This window comes from Schistocerca piceifrons, chromosome 5 (assembly GCF_021461385.2).
Source record: "Schistocerca piceifrons isolate TAMUIC-IGC-003096 chromosome 5, iqSchPice1.1, whole genome shotgun sequence".
NCBI lineage: Eukaryota > Metazoa > Arthropoda > Insecta > Orthoptera > Acrididae > Schistocerca > Schistocerca piceifrons.
This window is the reverse complement of record NC_060142.1, coordinates 672,392,451-672,414,527: the sequence shown is the minus strand read 5'-3', so window position 1 is coordinate 672,414,527 and position 22,077 is coordinate 672,392,451. Positions and strand designations below refer to the sequence as shown.

Here is a 22,077-nt window from a genome sequence, read left to right as displayed (position 1 = left end):
CAAATATATATATATATATATATATATATATATATATATATATATATATATATATATATATAATAGAGGGAAACATTCCACGTGGGAAAAATATATCTATATCTAAAAAGGTAAGGTATATCTAAAAAGGTAAGTCTTTCCGCTCCCGGGATTGGAATGACTCCTTACCCTCTCCCTTAAAACCCATATCCTTTTGTCTTTCCTTCTCCTTCCCTCTTTCCTGACGAGGCAACCATTGGTTGCGAAAGCTAGAATTTTTTGTGTATGTTTGTGTTTGTTTGTGTGTCTATCGACCTGCCAGCATCTTTCTTTTTATATATATATATATATATATATATATATATATATATATATATATATATAAAAAGAAAGATGATGAAACTTACCAAACAAAAGCGCTGGCAGGTCGATAGACACACAAACATACACACAAAATTCTAGCTTTCGCAACCAATGGTTGCCTCGTCAGGAAAGAGGGAAGGAGAAGGAAAGACAAAAGGATATGGGTTTTAAGGGAGATGGTAAGGAGTCATTCCAATCCCGGGAGCGGAAAGACTTACCTTAGGGGGAAAAAAGGACAGGTATACACTCGCACACACACACATATCCATCCACACATACACAGACACAAGCAGACATTTGTAAATTCCCACGTGGAATGTTTCCCTCTATTATATTCATATATATATATATATATATATATATATATATATATATAGAGAGAGAGAGAGAGAGAGAGAGAGAATGCTCTAAATGATGAGAGATGTTAGGGTACTTACAAGTGATCAGTGTTAAAGTTTCTGTAAGTATCCATTTCTTGTAGCAGCATCTGAAAACTATTAGTCCTCCCTTTGCTTAATGAATTTGTCTGCATGTGTAAGCGAGTAAGGGAAGGAATCGGTACAGCCAAAATATGCCATAAATGTTTCTTTGCTTGAGCCCAGAAGATGCAGAATTCTGTTGCCAATTAAAGTAGTAACAGTATTGTATGATGATTAAGGAGTTTCACCCAGTACAAATCAAATATGAAATTCAGTGCAGATTGACATGAGAGGTATTTTGAAAAAACTCCTATAGCAACAACATTCATGTAGGGGCATGGGAGTGAGAAAGTGCTGATTTCCCTTGCTGTCAATAAAAAAATTTGCGGAAAGGTAATTTATGTGCCTTTTCATTCCTGAGAAAATATCAAACACTGTCCAGTCCTTTAGGCCTTTGTGAAACTTTCAAGAATTTTTCCATGCCTTGTGCCTTACTTCACCAATATCATGAAAGGGATAGTTTGATACTCACCTTAAAGATGACAAGTTGAGTTGCAGACAGGCACGATGAAAAGACTGTTACATATAGGCCTTTAGCAAATGCCTCACACACACACACACACACACACACACACACACACATTAGTGCTAATTCTGGCCAGGGCCAGGCCTGAATGCAAGTGTATAGGCTTTAGAGGGAGAGTACCAGAGTCTGGCCAGAGATAGCAGTCCTGCGAATATATGAGGTGTGCTTATTTGTGTGAATGTGTTTGCGTTTGTCTTTCCCGAAGAAGGCTTTAGCTTATACTTAACAGTCTGTTCATCGTGTTTGTCTGCAACTCAATGTGTCATCTTTATGGTGACTAGCAGTCTATTCTTTTCATAATATTATTGATATTCACCAAAATGAATGGAGTATGTTCGTCAACTTAGAGAATAACACCAGCTCCCTCCCTACGCTCTCCACCATTTTTCCTTAATTTGGGGATGGCAATGCCAACCCCTTCCTCAACTGCTCAGTACCTCGTTTTCGAAATCAGTCTCTCTCTCTCTCTCTCTCTCTCTCTCTCTCTCTCTCTCTCTCTCTCTCACACACACACACACACACACACACACACACAAGTGTCTTTGTTGAAATAGTTTCTCATCCATTAGCTTAAGAAAATTTCCTACATATTCTGCAGCTCCTTTTCCATTATTGTTATTAATTAATTTTATTCTAATGTTATAGATTTGGTGAACACAAGCGTGATAGGTATGACAGCTACCAGCGTCCACCCGGGTCTGGGGGCTCTTACCACAGAGAAAGGGATCGAAATCATCGAATGGATAAAAGAAGGTACCTGCTTTGTTTTTTTTAGTTCAATAAAGTAAATTGAAATGTTGTGCTTTCCTTGATATAAAATCCAAGACTGTTTTTCTGCAAATGTAACTGAAGCAAATAACTGCATTACAGATTCCATGCAGCAGGACCATCAAACTATGGCAATCACTATATTCCCCCTCCTTCATCATTTTCTGGAGGCCCTGGCTATCCTCCCAGTGAAATTCCTCCATCACATTATGCCAGGGAAAGGTTTGGACCAATGGGTGTTGCTGGCCCTGGCTGCGGTTTTCCCCCTGACTGGAGGGGGGGAAAGGAAAGGGATTACCGAAGAGATTACGAGAGAGATTACGATCGGAGACCACCCCCTCCCAATTCGTAGTGAAGTGCAATGTCGTGTGTAAAATATGAGCAACTGTAAATATTTGTATATTGTTTGTAAAATAGACGAGAAGTGAACTATCGAAATGGGCAAGTGCCGTGTACGACTGTGAATAGTAATCGTGAATTTTTATTTTCGTCAGTGTGACATTCATCAGTTTTTATGGACTGCTAAACTGTGTTTACATTGAAAAATAGTAATATATACTGCGTGTACATATACTTAATTTGTATTTGACAGCAAAACAAAGTGTGATTATAAAGCTCCAAATATAATTTTTTAGATTGCGCGCATGACATTTCCTTCCAAAGACTGTATACAGGCTCCTTTGTCAAGAAATGTTTTTCAAGATTTTTAGTGTCAAACTTAAGTGAGTCAGTGATGATGTGTTTTGTTACCTGGAAGAGTGTGTGTGATTTTTTTCTCTTTTTTTCTCTTTCCTTAACTCCATCATAGTGAACATAAGTACATAAAAAACTGAGAATTAAAAAGGTTTCCAAATGTACTGGAAGCAATGAAGCCATTTCCATTAGTCAAAAAACTCTAAATGGAAAGGTATAAGCACTATGGTTTCCAAGGCACAGAGTTGGTTTATGAATATTGGGGCAGGAGCTTGAAAATCAGTTCAGGGCAGTTACCATTATACAGTCTAAAGATGCTTAGTTATTGTGAAACAAACACAATTTCCTAAAACAGTCAAATAAAGAAATTAAAAACTGGAATGCCTTATTCTGAAATATGAAATTTAGTTGCCACCAGTTTTTCAACATAGTTCATTTAGTCCCCACCAATTTTTCAACATAATTCCTTGCAGGCTTCATTTTAATGTTTAATTTTTAATTATATCAATTTTCTTATTATTCTTGAAAAAAATTCTATTCTTTTTTCATTCATTGGCATGTCGGTACCCTAATATATAACAAGACATGAAATTAACCAAAGTGGTAGTAGAATGAAGTCTATTTATTATATTGTCCTAAAAGAGGTGAGGCTATGCAGTGCTTTCATAATTCAGTTGACTTTTGTCTAGAGATGTGTTAAGCTAATTTTTATTCTTTTTGCTGCATATGTAATTCTTGACAGTTGTTCAACTGATTACGTTTGCTACAGATCTGATGTACCTGTATAATAGCTTCTAGCAGAAACTGCAGTTTAATTTTGAATTTAATGCCCAAAAATTGAAATCATATTTACTTAGTGTTTTGTTTCTGCTCTGAATTAGTGTTGGTTTTAATGATCTCATGTATTTCATTGTTTGTGACAAGGTAAGAGTAACTGTTATCAGATGAAACTTTAAATTTAGAGTTGTTTTCCTGTATATTCCAATAGTGCTCAATGTGTCTCTAGGGTGGGTGGGGAGAGATCACCTGCATTATCATAACTACTTTGTAATTAAATGGTAAGACTGTAACACACTGTGCCTGATAACCAATTAGTGCTTAAAGTGACATTCCATAAGCTTTTTGTGTTGTGAACTCTGTGATACAAATCCATTGTAGTTTCAGTTGTGCTGTTGTTATCTATGATGTGATTATGATTTTGATTTTTCTTGCTATTTGCTTGATAGAAAATCAAGATGTTGAATAAATTTCCTGCTTGACTTTCCAAGAAATAATTATTTATAATTTTCTGTCAGTATTTGTTGGTTTGTTCACTTAGCACAGCGGCAAAGATCTGTTGTCGTATAATTTTATGTATGCATTATATCTGAAAACTTTGCTACATGTAATTAGCAATAAAAGTTCCACAAGATGAATAATAATTTTGTATTTACGATTTAGAAACTAGTATACCTAATCACTTTACAGATGATCCTGTGAGCTATAAATTTGATAAACAAAACAGAAAATTGGGTACCTACAGTGTCTGAGTTGATGAGTTTGCTCCTCAAACTGTAGTTGCACTGCATTGTTAATACCTCTATTAACTGTATCAAAAGGAAAATTTGTTTGAGAAAACTGTAAAACCACTGCCAAAAATTACGGCAAATAACATATACAATGTACACATTAATTTTTGGTGTCTCCATCCATCATTTTCTGAACTGACAGAACTTCTAAGACCAGGCTGTAAGTGTTTTAGTGGTTGGATGTAATGGTGTTCTGTGTGTAATGGTAGTTGGCTTTGCCTTTTTGCATAGTTCGCATTACTGTGAGCAGTAGCATTGCTGATATTTTTATTTTATTTTGCACAACTGTGTTCAGGCTTTTCGTACTAGAATGAGTGGAGAAGTAGTTCCTGATTCATCTTAGAGGCTGTTTACAACATCTTCACAAAAAAGAAACAATCTGTATGGGAGGGGGCATTCACATGCCCCAAACTTCTTTCTAAAAAGGACCAAGAAAAATAGCGAGTACATTATGCACCACAACTGACCTGTCCTCCATTTCATCTTATAGAGCAGGGTGCCAATTATTCACAGTTTCTACCAATTTCTTCTAAATCTCATTTCTGTCTCTGTAACATATCACAAGTCTGTAACAAAGAATAACATGAAAGACAGCAACTGATGATAAACTATTCTGCAAGACTTTAGGATGAGATACGTAATGTGACATAGTATATTAATTACATGGTATAACAGGAAGAGAGAAGATACAAATAAATAGTATTGAAGAAGAACAGTGGATAAATCATTACAGTGACTTATGGTATGATAATACAGCACAAGAAACTGAAATTGAACAACTAGACGAGAAAGGATTAGATGAAATACAGTCTGACGAATTAACATCTACACTAACGTCACTTAAGAACAGAAAAGCAACAGGAAGTGATGGCATTAATGCTGAATTATTAAAATATGGAGGAATGATGCTACACAAACGACTGCTACATCTCTTCAACGAATGTTGGAAGAAGAAGAAGAGTATTCCCAAAGACTGGAAAACAGCTAGAGTGATATCAATTTTTAAAAAGGAGATAAAAGCCTATGCAGTAATTATAGGGGAATAGGTTTACTGGACTCAGCATACAAGGTGTATGCTAAGATTTTAAATACAAGACTTAAAAACATAGCAGAAGCAGTACTGCATGAGGAACAAATGGGTTTTAGAAAAGGACGCTCCATAATAGATGCAGTTTTTATTCTACAACAAATAATAGAAAAACAGAGAGAGTATAATAAAGAAACACACATTGCTTTTATTGGCTTTGAAAAAGCTTTTGACGATGTTGATAGGCAGAAACTTTGGGAAATAATGACGAATCGTGGATGGCCAAAGTTCAAGATGGCTGACAACAACAACTTCTTATTAACCACAGTAGTTGCATGTAACACAATTGCACTGTGTGCACATGCGGAAGAGAAGCAGGGGAAAAACAGGAAACGTACCTGGGTGAAGCTGTGGGTTTTACGAAGACATGATAAAAGTATTCAACAAAACTTGTTAGGTGAGCTAACAGTGGAGGATGTCAAGTCGTACATCAATTACTTAAGAATGGATGAGCGTAAATTTCTGTATGTGCTCAGTGAAGTGTATCCTCATTCATAAAGCACAATACTCACTTAAGAACTGCTATATCTGCAGAAGACAGACTCACTGTAAGACTCCGATTCCTTGCTACAGGAGAGAGATAGGTTAGGTTAGGTTAGGTTAGATTAGGTCAGGTCAGGTCTCCAATCTTCTTAATCTATTTTCGTATTCAGGGTGCCTCAGGTTGTAAAGCGCCTCATCAGCTTCATACATCTCTATTAATTTTATAGTTGTTGGTACACACCAATTGTATTTACCGGCAATGTTTATAAAAACACTACAGATGACAGAAAGCTGCAGCGATGCTAGTGCTCCACGTGGTAAACGTCATATTGCAGTGAACAGAAGACAAGTGACTTCTTTGATCAAATCTACAGCGAGGCTCTAGATTTGGTCAAATATTTGATGGCATTTGACAAAGTTCCGTTTGACAAAGAAATCTGATAGTGTAATACCGGCCTTAGAGAATTTAAAATGGGAAACGGATAATTTTAAGTTAGGTGTAGTGGGAATTAGTGAAGTGTGATGGCAGGAAGAACAGGAAATTCGGCCAGTCAAGTGCAGGTTATAAACACTAAAACAAATAAGGGAGATGTGTTGAGGAAGGGGTGAGAGAGGGGGAGGGGGGGGGGGGTGAGTAAGAGAAGATGTATTGGGGGCAAAAATGTGAAAGAGGAAACTGCCATGTAGAATTTTGCACAGGACGCAATTTAATCATTCCTAACACTTGGTTTAAGAAGCATTAAAGAATGTTGTGCACATGGAGAGACCCAAAGAAACTGCAAGATACGAGATAGATTATTTAATGGTAAGGCAAAGATTTCCAGGGGAGATGTTGATCCTGACCCTAATTTACTGGTTATGGGTAGGAAATTGAGGAGATGGGACCTGGATAAACTGAAAGAATCAGATGTTGTTGGGAGTTTCAAAGGGAGCATTAGGCAATAATTAACTTAAACTGTGGACAGGAATACAATTGAAGAAGAATGGGTAAGTATCAATGATGAAACAGTGAAGACATCAGAGGCAAAAATACGATGGCTAGCAGAAATCCTTTGACAACACTAGATATTGAATTTAATTGATGAAAGGAGGAAGTAAAAAAATACAATAAGTGTATCAGATAAAAGGTAAACAATATCTAAAAAATGAAATTGAACAAAAATGCAAAATGCCTAGAAGAGAAATGCAAAGCTGTAGAAGCATGCATGACTATGGGAAAGATAGACACCACCTACAGGGAAAAAAAAAAAAAAACTTTGGAGACAAGCATATTTTAAGAATTTGGATGCCAAACTAGTACTAAGATAAGAAAAAAGGGTTGGAAGGAATATATAGAAGGGCTGTACAAAGGAAAATACTGCAAAAATTTGACTGAACACTAAAAGACATTCTGAAAGAAGGCCTCTAGAGTAGACAACATTCCCTCAGAATTATTGAGATCTTTGGGAGAGCCTGTCATTACAGAACTTTTCCACTTTGTATGCAATTTATATGAGGCTTCAAGAAGAATGTATTAATTTGAAGTTCCTAAGAAGGCAGGTGCTGACATTTGTGAATATTTCCAAACTGTTATAAAATAAGTCATGATCACAAATTACCACACAAACTGTTTACAGAATAATGGAGAAACTGGTAGAAGCTGACCTCTGTTGTCAGCAGTTGGATTTTTGTCCCCTGAAAATGAGTATGGCTACCCATTCTGTCTCCTTGTAATTTCACAACTGTTTGACTCCATAATTAAACTGGTGTGCAAAACTTAAGGATGAAAGTAACTTTCATATGATGTGTCACTGTCAAGTGACATAGCTTGATAAAACCTGGACCATACATAGAAATAACTGCTAAAATATAGTACAGAAGCTACCTTCAAGGAAATATGTAATAGACACAAACATAAATGACACTTTTACTCAAAGACAGAAATTAGACTGAAGTTGCTGAGATTTATGTTGGTTCACTGGATGTTACTACCTTGAAGGAAATATGTAATAGACACAAACATAAATGACACTTTTACTCAAAGACAGAAATTAGACTGAAGTTGCTGAGATTTATGTTGGTTCACTGGATGTTACAAAAGGTGGGACATGGTTCTTAATAGGGTGTGTGATCATGACAGACAGCAGTGCATGCTCTGCAATGTGCTCCCATGCTGGCCACAAGGCTGGTAAGTTCTTGTGGTAGGGCGTTCCATTCCTCCACCATCATAGCTGACAACTTGTGGATAGTCATTGGTGCATGTGTGGGCTGCAATATGTCTCCCCACTGCATCTCACACCTGCTTGATGGGATTTAAACCGGGGAATGGCTGGGACAGTCCCTTAGTGGAATGCCCTTCTGTTCCAAGAACCCCTCCATTTGCACTGTTTGATGTGATCGAGCTTTGTTTATCCATAAAAATTGAGTGCACCCCTGAATTTATGGACAGGGGTTAGTGCATATAAGTGTTCAAAGATTTGGAGATCAGTACACCCACGCAACATTATACCTCACCACTCCATAACACCTGCACTACCAAATTGTTTGACAGTGTTTGTGGGTGCATTAAATGTTCCCATTTCTTGCCATTTGATGGTACACCCAGAACTGCTACTCAGACTGAATGCTCTCTTCTGTGAAGAATATGCAACCCCACTTCTCACTAGTCCAGTTTCTATGCTCTTGACACCATCATAAATGGTGCCATAGATATGTCAATGGAACACAACATACCGTTTGTCAGGCAGAGAGACCACCCCATGCAGTCGCCATACCGCTGTGAAGCATGAGATTGTGTGACTTGCTTTCCTGTTAAATACGGTTGCAATGCATCTGCTGTTTGAGAGGGGTCCCTTCTTGCCTGTTGTACAATGCAGCACTTATCTGCTGGTGTAGATGACCATGGTCGACTGCCTCCTCTCCTTCGTGCAACAGTGCCTGTGGTTTGGAATGCTCCCCATGCACGTGACACAGTGCTGTGGGTAATATAAAAATCCTGGGCTACACTTGTCACACTTCATCCTAGTCAAGTTTCCCAACGATTCTTTTCCATGTGAAGTCATCCAAATGTTGTCCCTGGGCCATGTTGTAATGAAGAACACCACCACAGAGCATTGTGACTGCTTACTGATTGGCACACATTATCTTTCTTCTATACCTTCAAGTGCTTCATGCTGCAGGTGCTACGGTCACACTGACCTCACACAGGTGACGTCCAACTTTTATGTGGATGACTGGTAGATCTATGACAACACACTCCCAAACCTACATTTACTTCATCTTCTCTTCAGGTATTAGGCAGGAATTGTCTGTTACTGTACCAATCACTGTTGCAATCTCCCATGACACTTACAATTTCTTGCCTTTAAGGGAAGTCTCTCACTCTCCATTCTTTGTAGATGTTCATTCCATTTTCTTCTGTAATCTTGAATTTTATCATTGAGGCTGAAGATTTGCAGTTGTTCTCTCATATCTTGATTTCTTAGCCTGTCTCCTGTTGTGCAACCTTTAACACCTCTAAGGAATTTCATTTCTTGTGCCTGAATATGGCTTTCTTGCTTCTTGGTAATTACCCATGGCTCACTTCTATAGAGCAGTGTGGGAACTGCAACAGTTTTGTAAAATTTAATTTGAATGTCTTTCCTGGTTTTGTTTTTTTAGGTTCCTGTTGATTGTTCCACATACCCAACTGATTTACTAAGTTTAATTTCAATATCTCTGCTGTAGCCATATGTTATTTCACATCCAAGATAACTGAGATGGTTTACTTGCTCTAAAATCTTCTAATCTATCACTATTTTGGTTCTTTCCTCATGAAGGCCATTGTCTTAGTTTTTTCTTTTGAAATTTCCATGTTAAATTTTGCACTTACTTGTTTCAGCAAGTAGATTCCTTTCTGAAGGTCATCTTCCTTATCTACTAGGATCACTGCATCATCGGCATATAGTCAATTATTTAAAAGAAAGTTCCTGTCTAGGTAGATGCCTTTCTGAAATTCTGATTTCCATATATGTATTATTTCATTAATGTAGATGATGCACAAAGTTGGAGAGCCAGCCGCAGTGGCTGAGTGGTTCTAGGCGCTTCAGTCAGGAACCGCGCTGCTGCTATGGTTGCAGGTTCGAATCCCGCCTCAGGCATGGATGTGTGTGGTGTCCTAAGGTTAGTTAGGTTTAAGTAATTCTAAGTCTAGGAGACTAATGACCTCAGATGTTCAGTCCCATAGTGCTTAGAGCCATTTGAACCATTTTGAACAAAGTTGGAGAGATTCAGCAGCCTTGTCGTACCCCTTTGTTAGTTGGTACCTCATTAATTGTTTTACCATTGAGATCTAGAGTGATATTTGTGTCTTGATATAAACTTTTTATTGCATTTACTAGATGAAAAATATGATGACAGTGTAATACCCCTTTTTAGCACCATGTCAAAGATCTTTGTCAAATATATTTGATGAATATTTGATCACATCTTTGATCAAATCTTTGACAAAGAAATTTGATAGTGTAATACTGGCCTAACCTACCTATCCAATTTGAGTATGTAATTGGCCATATTCTGACCGGGAGAGCACCAGTTTTGTCTTTCCTGATGACCACATCCTAATGGCTAGTCCCCCCCCACCTCCCTACCAGATATTCGAATGGGGGACTATTTTATCTCCGGAATATTTTACCCGAAACAGTGTCATTATTAAGCCACACAATAGAGCTGTATGCTATCAGGAAATGTAACAGCTGCAGGTTCTCTTGCATTCAGGTGTCAACAGTGCCCACATAGCACAGTTGGCTACTGTTACAATCTGTCAGTCACTCAGAGTGTTGACCCTGCAACTACTGAAAAGGCTGCTGCCGCTCTTTATGAACTTGCACCACAGTTACCTCACCAATGCGATTGTTTCTACAGTATGGTTATCTGTACTCCTGAGTCACACAAGCCATTCCACCGTGGTTCATATAGGGTAGAACACGGTACAAATTAAAAATGAAGCCAAAGAATTAGTTTATGAGTTTATTTACTTAGGCCATTTGAAGACAGTTACTGGATGGACAGAGAAAAAAATTATTGTAAGAGTGAAATTGGCCTGGTATGCTTTCGATAATTAGTTTTAAAAATTTAGCTTCCAGTGTGTCAGAAAAGGAGGGAAAAGAAATAATTTTATGTACTATCTTGACTCATTTTGATGACATAAAAATGCAGAAACCTGTGTAAAGCTGAGGGTTGCTCAGTGAGCATTGGAGACATGCAGGTTTCAAATTACCACTAGAGACAGAAAAACAAGCAAATGGATCAATGAACATATTACTGAAGTGGAAGATATAATTATGATTGTACTGAAAATGAAATAGAGGTGGACAGGATATTCAGCCTCAAGAGTAGTTTGTAGATAGACCAGAACAGTTTTTTGCTAAATTTGAAGAGAGAAAGAGTCATAGACAACATGTCTGTAGAAGGTGGGTGTATGATATTAGAAAACATGAAGGATCATTACAGATGTGTGTAGCTAAAGACGGTTGTGCATGGAAAGTTCTTGAGGCAGCGTTGTTCAGCAATGGATGTGTAATGGCTGATGTTGTTGTTGAGATTGCTGATGACCAGTCAATCTTTTGCTAAAGAACTATGTGACATTTTCACTCGTTCCCCAGGGCGTAGGCAATGTACGGGCATTAACATTGAACATGGCTAGCTAACATCAATAAAGTTGGGTATGTTGGTTGAAATCCTGAAGGATGATAACATTGCTCAAAACAGATTTATTTTAAGTTTTATATAAGTCTCCTTTAATTATTTTTTAAAGAAACGCAATATATGCGAATGCTGCCTACAAACAAATAGCTCATTGAATAACTGAACTGTGTCTATAACCGGTGCAAATTTTAGTATTACTTTGTGCAAATGTAGCATTATATCTGGCACCATGCGCTAAATCACAATGTACAAGTCCCAACACACAAAAATAGCATTTGCAGAATATATATCTGCCCCAGATGAAATACCTCATCAACACTCCAGATGCAAGATGACAGGTAAAAGACCATAAGCTCTCCCCTGCATGCGTATTCAAAGGTTCGGTCACATGACCACACATCAGTTCAGTGCAGATACTTTCATCCTGCCATCATTGTAATTTTCGTAATAATTTCATATAATTACTCATGATAAACCATATGAAAAACTTAGCAGTCTTTTCCAATCTCTTAACAAATTCATTCATACATTATTTGAGCAATTTAAAATAAATTTCAAACACATAAATCACAACATTAGGCACTCTCAGTCAAAAAACTAACTTGACCTATTTTATAAATCACAACTACAGTTCAATACACATCAAAAGTTATTGGAATATTAAGGAAGGAAACTCATGCTGATAAGATCATTTGTGTCTCTGTGGAGGAGTTATAGTTACGGCACTATTTACATAAATAAACTAAACTGTTTATAATATTTTATAGTTGTTTCATTAGAAAAATAATCTCTACACTATATTCCAGGCCTTATCCTCTTTCATCTGGAGTGTGACTTTTGTAATGGATTCAGTTGTTATAATTTACTATTAACAATAATGGTAATAATGTTTTTCTAACTATTAGTGCTTCTGACCTGGATTTACGTTCAGTGAGCTCATACCACTGCCGCGGTTCAAGACTGTCACTGGTTTTCCTCTAGTATGCTTGTTTCGAGTTTTAATGTATTTTCATTAAAATCATTTTAGTGACAACATTTCAAGTCACAGGTCTCTCCATATCAGCTCATCCCGCAATTATGTCACCGGAGCACACCTCTCCTCCTACATGGAAAAATGCCGATGAGTGCCGGGTCTCGCGGATTGCTAGCTGCCTTTACTTCTGCTCAGCTGGTTGCCCCAACAAACATTCACACCAGCCCACAGCCAAACTGTCAGATTCAGTCTGTCCTGCGGCAGTCAAAGCAGCTGCTTGTAACGTCACAAATAGTTTGTCTCATATACTTGCTGATGATGTGCTTTCCTCAGAGCACTAAGTAAGAATTACACTCTGAATGTCTGAATGGGTAAAATTGTATGTCAGAGGACATTCACCACTCAGTTTTGCTGATGTGAATCACATATTTCCTTGAACCTTTTCGTTTACTGATACTTTCTTTCCACATCTGTTATATTACTCCAGAGGTCTTACATTCATGTGAATCTTATTTTGCTTCTCTGAAGAAAGTTGGTACACTCGTTTCAGTGACCACCATATGGTAAGGTGGTTAAACATTGTGTCACCAGGAATGACGGTATCAATTTAATCATCCAGATTGTGAGTGTGATATAAATGTCTATAAAGCCACATAAAGCTCATGTGTATTGTAGGCAGCTTGGATGGATGGCTGCCAACATAAAACAGTGGTTAATGGGTGGTCTATGAGGCACCTGCTGCATACCATTTTGTGTTAGGCTGGCCCAGGTAATGGGGTTATTGTGTGGCTAACTCTTTATTTCCTTAGCTTCTCATGGGAACCCTAGTTTCCAAATCCTCACCTAAAAACATTCTTAACACCATCTGCCTGCAATAATACCTACTCAAAAAAGTGGCTTTGAATAGCCCACTAAGATCATTAGATTAAAAACTAATACACGAGATTTGTCACAGAATTGTTTTGTGATGTCCCACATATCTACTCCTAGTTGAACTGAGATTTCTCATTCAGATAAATGTTTTAGGTTATTTGTATTTCATTGAAAGAGTGATTAGAGAAATTTTTTGAAGCTCATACATTTGCTGCAATATCCCATTCATCTATTAAAACATAAAGCCATTGACTCATTGCTCTCCACCATATATTTGAGACCAAATCATAGTGAGTAGTGTGTGTGTAATGTAGTGTTATTCACTGAAATACAGACTTCAATTTGTGTTAAAATGTTACTCATGTTACCTACAGGTTCACAACCAGAAGAGGAAAGTTGACTATTAACTTTCTACAGGTAAATCCTGTAGCTAAAGGAATACTTTTTGTTCAAATATGGAATATTCATTTCATTGTTCACTGACTGACTTTTATGTTTACAATATGTAGGTTCACAAAAGACAGATTGTAGTTCAAGGGACTGCGATGAAACACAGTATAGCACACCACTCTAATGTAGCACACTATGTTCAGAGCATTTCCATGAAGCTCAGTTTGAGCAAACCTTAATGTCATGTGTTCGCATAAAGGTCTTGCATATTTTCATTGTTTCTTCATACATTAAGAAAGTAAGTTGCACTAGATTTTTCATAAATGATTGTAATGTGTATAGTATCTACATATTTAACGGAACATGCTGTTAAATTTGTTTTCTGTTTGAGGTAGTCCAGTGAGTGAATTTTTTGACCAGACAACAAATTATTAATTTAAAATTTTCAATATGTTAATTACTTTTTGAGCAGATATGATTATTATGCTCTGTGCTCATTGTTATTTTGGTGGAGTTATTTTTTAATTTTGGAAACTGCTGCTCCAGAAGGTAATAATAGTTTTATGTGTGTCATAAACATTGACATGTAATGTTTTTTTCATGCACCTGTTTATTTTCTAGTGTTCCCAAAAGGTTTCCACCCCAGTCCAGATGCACTATCTTATGTAACTGTTGTTCATATTAGAAGAAAGCTGTACTATGTTTGTGAAGTAAACATGCAAAATGGGAAGAAAATCAAGTTTCTTTGGCACTCACACTGTTGCCTCAAACAGTGAAATAGTCATTTGAATCATTCAATAAAGCCCTTGCAGAACAGGAACTACGTAGAGGAAGAGTACGTCAGTGCTTAACGGTGTGTCCAGTGCAAATGAAAAATTGTCACATCAGTTTGCAAGACAACATGTTCTGTTGTTTGTACAAAATGTGACTCAGCTGTGAGGTCCTTTGCGTCATTGCTTAACTTTAATTGTATAAGAGTACCTGATTATGTCAGGATTGTATTTGTTACTTGCATACCACATCATGGAATAATAAATGGTAGCATCTGATTCCACATGTGATGCAAAATGTATGTTCATGGAATTCCACTGAGTTAATGCTTAAAGAAATTATAAGCGCTTTGTGATATTGTCCAGGGATCACGGTGCCACACTGAAGTCAGTAACACATCAATACCACAGATGTTACTGAGGGCTGGCTGCAGTCTGCAACAACCAGTGGGAGATACTCCAGAAGACATGCCCTCCCTCTTAGAACAGCAACACCCTCATGCTGAGGTCAGCATAATGTTGAGAATGCAAGAGCTCAGACCCAGTTTGAGACCTCAGCTACAGCAGTTTACATCATCATGTAGGACACTGACAGTTAATGTTGCATTATGTACTGGCAGAGAAAAGTTTGTTAATCTTTGCATCAAGTGATGCTTTCATAATCAGTGTCAGTTGTAAATTATCAGGCAATCCTGTGGCAAAGTTAAGTAAACCTTTTATTCATTTATGTAATAAAGTTGAACTAATATTTCACATTTTCTGATTTGATGAGCCTTCTCCCAGAGCAATCAAATAACCCACATTTATGGCCAGATGACAGTGGTTTCGTCGGGTCACAACTTGCTTAAACAAGACTTTGTTTCTGACCGTGAATGCTGAAATGAGACACTCGATAATCACTTGGTATTACAATCTTGTATGGTTCATGCAACAAGATTGCTGAAAATCTTTTTCTCGCAGTAACAAAAGTGAATGCAAATAAAGTACTAATTATCCTTGAAGAACAGTGAACTAGATTTGTGATAAAGTGCTCAGGTTAATTAGTTGCAAGTTTGTTTTGTTTGTGAAAATGAAATATAGAATTGATTCCTCAAAACACTGGAGTATTGTTTTGTTGCATATCAAATGATCATGGAAGTGTATCACTCATTTGTTGTCAAAATTCCTGTTTACAGACATCATAACATATATATTGTAATGGTAAGCAAATATCAGGAATGAAATATATATTTCCAATTGTATAAAATTGTTAAATGAAACTGATAAACTGGTAGCAAGTAGAATGACCTAAACATTCTTAGTGAAAAACAAGACAATGTAGACTTCACCCAATATTAAGTGTAAGCTATTAATTTTAGTGGTAATACTTAATTGCACATAAGCACAATAATTTGCTATCCAGTAATGTCTGTAAGAATAAGAATCTTTATTAGCCGTTCAGTATTTTCTTATACAATGGGTTTCATCAATAAGTTCAATTACAGTATAAAGACGGTTATATTCTCATAACAATGTATATATAAATCATATGAATGTTAGTGTAGTACAATAGCACAGATTTGGAATTTTATATATTGTTAATTTTACAATAAAAAAGAAAACATTGTACAAATTTATATTAAGCAGGGAGTATTCATGTTGATGACATTATGTCATTATCATATACATGTTGATAACACTATGACATTATCCTAAGATATTGATACAAATATAGAGCACTCGAAATAGGTCTATTATGCCTATATATCAGATATTGTTTTTCCAAATTTAGGTCCTACTACAGGCAGAGGAGACCACATAACTAATGTGGAAGTATTGAATAGGATTGGGGAGAAGAGAAGTTTGTGGCACAACTTGACCATAAGAAGGGATCGGTTGGTAGGACATGTTCTGAGGCATCAAGGGATCACCAATTTAGTATTGGAGGGCAGCGTGGAGGGTAAAAATCGTAGAGGGAGACCAAGAGATGAATACACTAAGCAGATTCAGAAGGATGTAGGTTGCAGTAGGTACTGGGAGATGAAGAGGCTTGCACAGGATAGAGTAGCATGGAGAGCTGCATCAAGCCAGTCTCAGGACTGAAGACCACAACAACAACAACAACAGGCAGAGCTACCTTTCTCTATGTTAAAACAGCAAATCTGCCATATTACAATCTTTATATTCATCAACTGAGCAAAATGCTTTTCCTTTGAGCCATTGACCCAATGTTGTCTTAAATTTACTTTTAGATACTGTTTGTACAATTTTAGGGAGCATATTAAACAGTTCGAGGCCTACATATTTATAATTATTATGTATCTTGGACAATTTAGAGTATGGCAGATAAATTGTGTGGTTTCGTCTTCTATTATGGGTGTGGACAGATGACCTAAGGGGATATTGAGCTATGTTTTCTTTTACGTGTAATAAGCAATACTAGATGTACAAACAAGGAACTGTCATGATGTTAAGTTTTTTGAAATTTTCCCTGCTTGTATCCCTAGGAGATAAACCAACTATACATCGAAGAGCTTTTTTTTGCCATCTGAAAATTGATACTGTATTGGGAGAATTACCCTAGAGCAGAATACCATATGAAAGATGGGGGTGGACATAAGCAAAATATGAATGCAGCAGTAAGTTTTGGCTGACATTATTCCTAAGCTTATAAAGTAGGACATATCACATGCAAGTTTAGAACAGACATATGTGATATGTTTATCCCAGCTAAGTTTCTGGTCAATCATCATTCCTAACCATTTAAGAGACTTATTTTCTTTGTTTGATACCTTCAAATTAAAGAATATTTCCTCAGTTTTTGTTTCATTTATGTATAGGGATTTTGCACTAAAGCAATGAACCGATTTTCCAAATATTATATTATTTTTTTCTCGTACAGACTCAAGAGTCTGTCCTGAATTGATAAAAGTTGTATCGTCCGCATAGAGGACTGTTTTACAGGGTAAATACTGTGGCATATCATTAACATACACTACAAACAGGAAGGGCCCAAGTATGGAACCCTGTGGCACACCTCTTTTTATTGTTTGTGGGTTTGACAGCTGCCCATTTACACTAACAAATTGTACTCTGTTGCTTAAGTAGGATTCTAATAATTTCAGGGTGTCCTCTTCCATGCCGTACTGTCTTAATTTCATGATCAAAGTACTATGAAATACAGTATCAAATGCTTTACTCAGGTCTAGGAGAGTAGCACAAGAGATTAATTTATTTTCAAAGCCATCATATATATCACTAACAATATTTTCAACCGCTTTAACTGTGGATAGTTTAGACCTGAATCCATACTGTGAGTTTCTTAACAAGTTATTCCTCTCAAAATAGTGATTCATTTGTCGGTGAACACAGTCTTCGATTATTTTAGAAATTATTGGGATTAATGAGATAGGGTGATAGTTACTTGGATTTGATTTATCTCCTTTATTAATATGGGAATAGCCACTGCTATTTTCAAACAGTCGGTGAAAATCCCTTGCTGTAATATACGGTTAATGAGAGTGGTTAGAGGGGACAGAAGATCACTTGATATCTTCTTTATGACAAAGGTTGACAGACCATAGAAGTCCACTGCCCTGGAACTACTTAGTTTACCTATTGCTTTGCTAACATCATTTTCAGTTACTGTTGCCCTAAGCTCAGTAAATAATTTTCATACATTATTGTCATCTTCCTCTGACTAAAAACCATCATTGTAATGCTTACATTCTGAAAATTGCACATTTTGACAGTGAAATGATTGACAGCACCTTGTGCCATTTGTACTTTTAACTATTACAACTAATAGCTCTATTTGAATCAAAGCAATCAGCTGTTTTGCCAAGATGTAGTCAATGCTTAACAAATGAAATTTCACATCAGATTAAGTTCTCAGCTGTCTGGTTATGAGATTCCTCCAGGAAATTAAGAAATATTGAAGCACATACTCAGATGGGTCTATCAATTCTGTTACTTTACATAGAGGATGCAACTTTCATCCAAGATTTTAAGGGGAAACCCCTTGTTTTGGTCACCCAAGATGGCAGACTGTCCTGCACCCTGGCTTCAGCCAGTGCCTGTTTGCAGCATAGATAATGGCATCTCTCCTTTTCCTAACCTCTTTGGAAATGACATGTCCAATAATTGCTCCTGTTTTGTTGTTGTTGTTGTTGTTGTTGTTGTTGTCTTTAGTCCTGAGACTGGTTTGATGCAGCTCTCCGTGCTACTCTGTCCTGTGCAAACTTCTTCATCTCCCAGTACCTACTGCAACCTACATCCTTCTGAATCTGCTTAGAGTATTCATCTCTTGGTCTCCCTCTACGATTTTTACCCTCCATGCTGCTCTCCAACGTAAATTTGTGATCCCTTGATGCCTCAGAATATGTCCTACCAACCGGTCCCTTCTTCTAGTCAAGTTGTTCCACAAACTCCTCTTCTCCCCAATTCTATTCAATACCTCCTCATTAGTTTTGTGATCTACCCATCTAATCGCCAGCATTCTTCTGTAGCACCACATTTCGAAAGCTTCTATTCTCTTCTTGTCCAAACTGTTTATTGTCCATGTTTCACTTCGATACATGGCTACACTCCATATAAATACTTTCAGAAACGTCTTCCTGACACTTAAATCTGTACTCGATGTTAACAAATTTCTCTTCTTCAGAAACGCTTTCCTTGCCATTGCCAGTCTACATTTTATATCTTCTCTACTTCGACCATCATCAGTTATTGTGCTCCCCAAATAGTAAAACTCATTTACTACTTTACGTGTCTCATTTCCTAATCTAATTCCCTCAGCATCACCCAACTTAATTCGACTACATTCCATTATCCTCATTTTGCTTTTGTTGATGTTCATCTTATATCCTCCTTTCAAGACACTGTCCATTCTGTTCAACTGTTCTTCCAAGCCCTTTGCTGTGTCTGACAGAATTACAGTGTCATCGGCGAACCTCAAAGTTTTTATTTCTTCTCCAAGGATTTTAATACCTACTCCGAACTTTTCTTTTGTTTCCTTTACTGCTTGCTCAATATACAGATTGAATAACATTGGGGAGAGGCTACAACCCTGTCTCACTCCCTTCCCAACCACTGCTTCCCTTTCATGCCCCTCGACTCTTATAACTGCCATCTGGCTTCTGTACAAGTTGTAAATAGCCTTTCGCTCCCTGTATTTTACCCCTGCTACCTTTAGAATTTGAAAGAGAGTATTCCAGTCAACATTGCCAAAAGCTTTCTCTAAGTCTACAAATGCTAGAAACGTAGCTTTGCCTTTCCTTAATCTTTCTTCTAAGATAAGTCGTAAGGTCAGTATTGCCTCATTTGTTCCAACATTCCTGTTTTGTTATTGTTTTATTATCAGTTCAACCCATTATATCCCAGAATTAATTTTTTTTTATTTTAGATTTTGATAAAATTTCAGATCCACTACCCACATGGGTTAATAATCACATTATGAATGTTAATTTATGATGGTGGCCTTAAAATCATAAATTTTTTTATGTATGATATATCTTATGGTAGGCAGTAAGGGATGAAATATTGATGTATGATATATCATACGATGGGCAGTAAGGGGTAGAATTCCTTACACAATTTTATTACATGTAGAATATTGAATTTTTCATGATTATCATTCATTACATGAATAAATGAAGAAAAAGTACAACAATAATTTCCAGGTATTGTAATGTTCATTTTATTTATTTGTATGTTAAGTATACATGGCAAATTCATATAGTAGAACCAACTGAATAACTGTACTGCATTACATGAATATAGTAAGACATTGCAATAATAAAGGACAAATGACAAAAATAATAGTTTATTACACAACTTAGTCTTCTTAGTGCTGCTGAAACAAAATGAAACATTGCTTTGGATGGAGTCCCGCACTGCACTTTACACAGTGAAATTTTGTGCATTTACCACACTCCACATCTTCTTTGCTTGCTCTGCTCATCAATCATGTGTGCAACATGTGACAGAAATCTTGGCCTCATACCTCTAGACTTTTCAATGTTGGATGAAGTCAGAATTGAAAGTACAATACGTCTGGTAAATTTCAGTAAGTTTACATTGTTATTTAGCTGCCGGTATAGGATCCACATATTCACAACAGCACCATTTAAACAAAACCTGATCATTGGCCAGTATCATTTCTTTGATCTTATTCGAATGTGGTATAGACTTTGTAGACTGTTAAAAAGATCTACCCCTCCCATGTTGCGATTATATTCTTGTACAAAGGAAGGCTGTGGTATGGAAACCTTCTCTCTTGATTCTCTAGTCCACCTCAAGCATTCACTTTCACCTAATACACCTTCATCCGGTACATTTGAGTAGTCTTTTGCCAGAATGAACTAAGTGGCATTTAGTTAGTTTCGAGAAATAACTGAAGTTATGAATTTACAGCAACTTATTTATTCAAAAATATTTATGAATATACATGTGGTCTGGTGCATAATGGGTGTGAAAAACTTTTACAAGCGTTTTGAGCCTTGCAGCACATTATTTAATTACGAGTACAGTTTGAAACTTAAAACTACAGAGAAACAATGTGAAATATCCATGTACTTCAGGTTATTTTGTTGTCACATCACATTAATGCACTTCAGTACGAAATATAAAGTAAAGTTTTCCTGTTTTTGTATTATATTCGTATATAGATCTATTTGGCAACTGAAACACACAGATATAATTTCAGCATTCATGTAATACAGCATTATTAAGCAATTTTTAGAATTAGAACATTGGAATATACTTAAGGCGATGATTATGCTTCCCCATTACTCATCTTCTTCATTACTGTCACTGCTCATTTCTGATACTTCAGCCATTTATTTTATTTATTTATTTATTTATTTCTTGTTCCGTAGATCCAGTTAGTGAATCAATCACAAATTGTACAGGTTTCAATTTAAACTTACAATACATACAAGGACAATTCAATGCCAAATTGTACATAGTTTAAGTAAGACATACTATAAATACAGTAATAGATACAACGCCAGCTAGATAACATAACAACCATTTAACAGAAAAAGTAGTTTCAAATAAAGGTTAAAGATAAGAGCACAAAGTTAAATCAGATATTAGGCCTACAAGAGTAAACACAGGTACAGCCAATTTGTTGTTACAAAAAGTGTGCTAATGCTCAAATGCACAATTAAATCAATTGAACTACTTCCAGACACAATAAGTTTAGTGAGGGTATACATTTTCTTTCACATATTCATTCACAGTATAAAAAGATTTCTCTGTCAGGTAATCTTTGAGAACTTGTTTAAATTTTGGCAGTTCTGTATGAACACATTTGATATGTAGTGGTAGAGCATTGAACAGCTTAATGCTGGAGTAGTAAACTCCTTTTTGTACCAGAGTGAGACGTTTCATTTCGAAATGTCGATTGTTTTTGTTTCTGGTGTTATAAGCATGGAATTTACTGTTGTCTTGGTAGATAGAATAATTTTTGCACACAAA

At 36.5% G+C, this 22,077-nt stretch overlaps 1 protein-coding gene across 1 annotated transcript in view; it reads left to right on the top strand.

Moving 5' to 3' along the window:
* The window catches only part of LOC124799193 (chromodomain-helicase-DNA-binding protein 1), a 78,846-nt gene extending 74,670 nt beyond the window's left edge, over nucleotides 1-4,176 (top strand). Inside the window, exons 29-30 of the mRNA XM_047262727.1 lie at nucleotides 1,993-2,100; nucleotides 2,218-4,176. Of these exons, the coding sequence (XP_047118683.1) occupies nucleotides 1,993-2,100; nucleotides 2,218-2,467 (358 nt within the window). The 3' untranslated portion in view covers nucleotides 2,468-4,176. The remainder of the gene's footprint in view (nucleotides 1-1,992; nucleotides 2,101-2,217) is intronic.
* The last annotated feature ends 17,901 nt before the right edge of the window (nucleotides 4,177-22,077 follow it).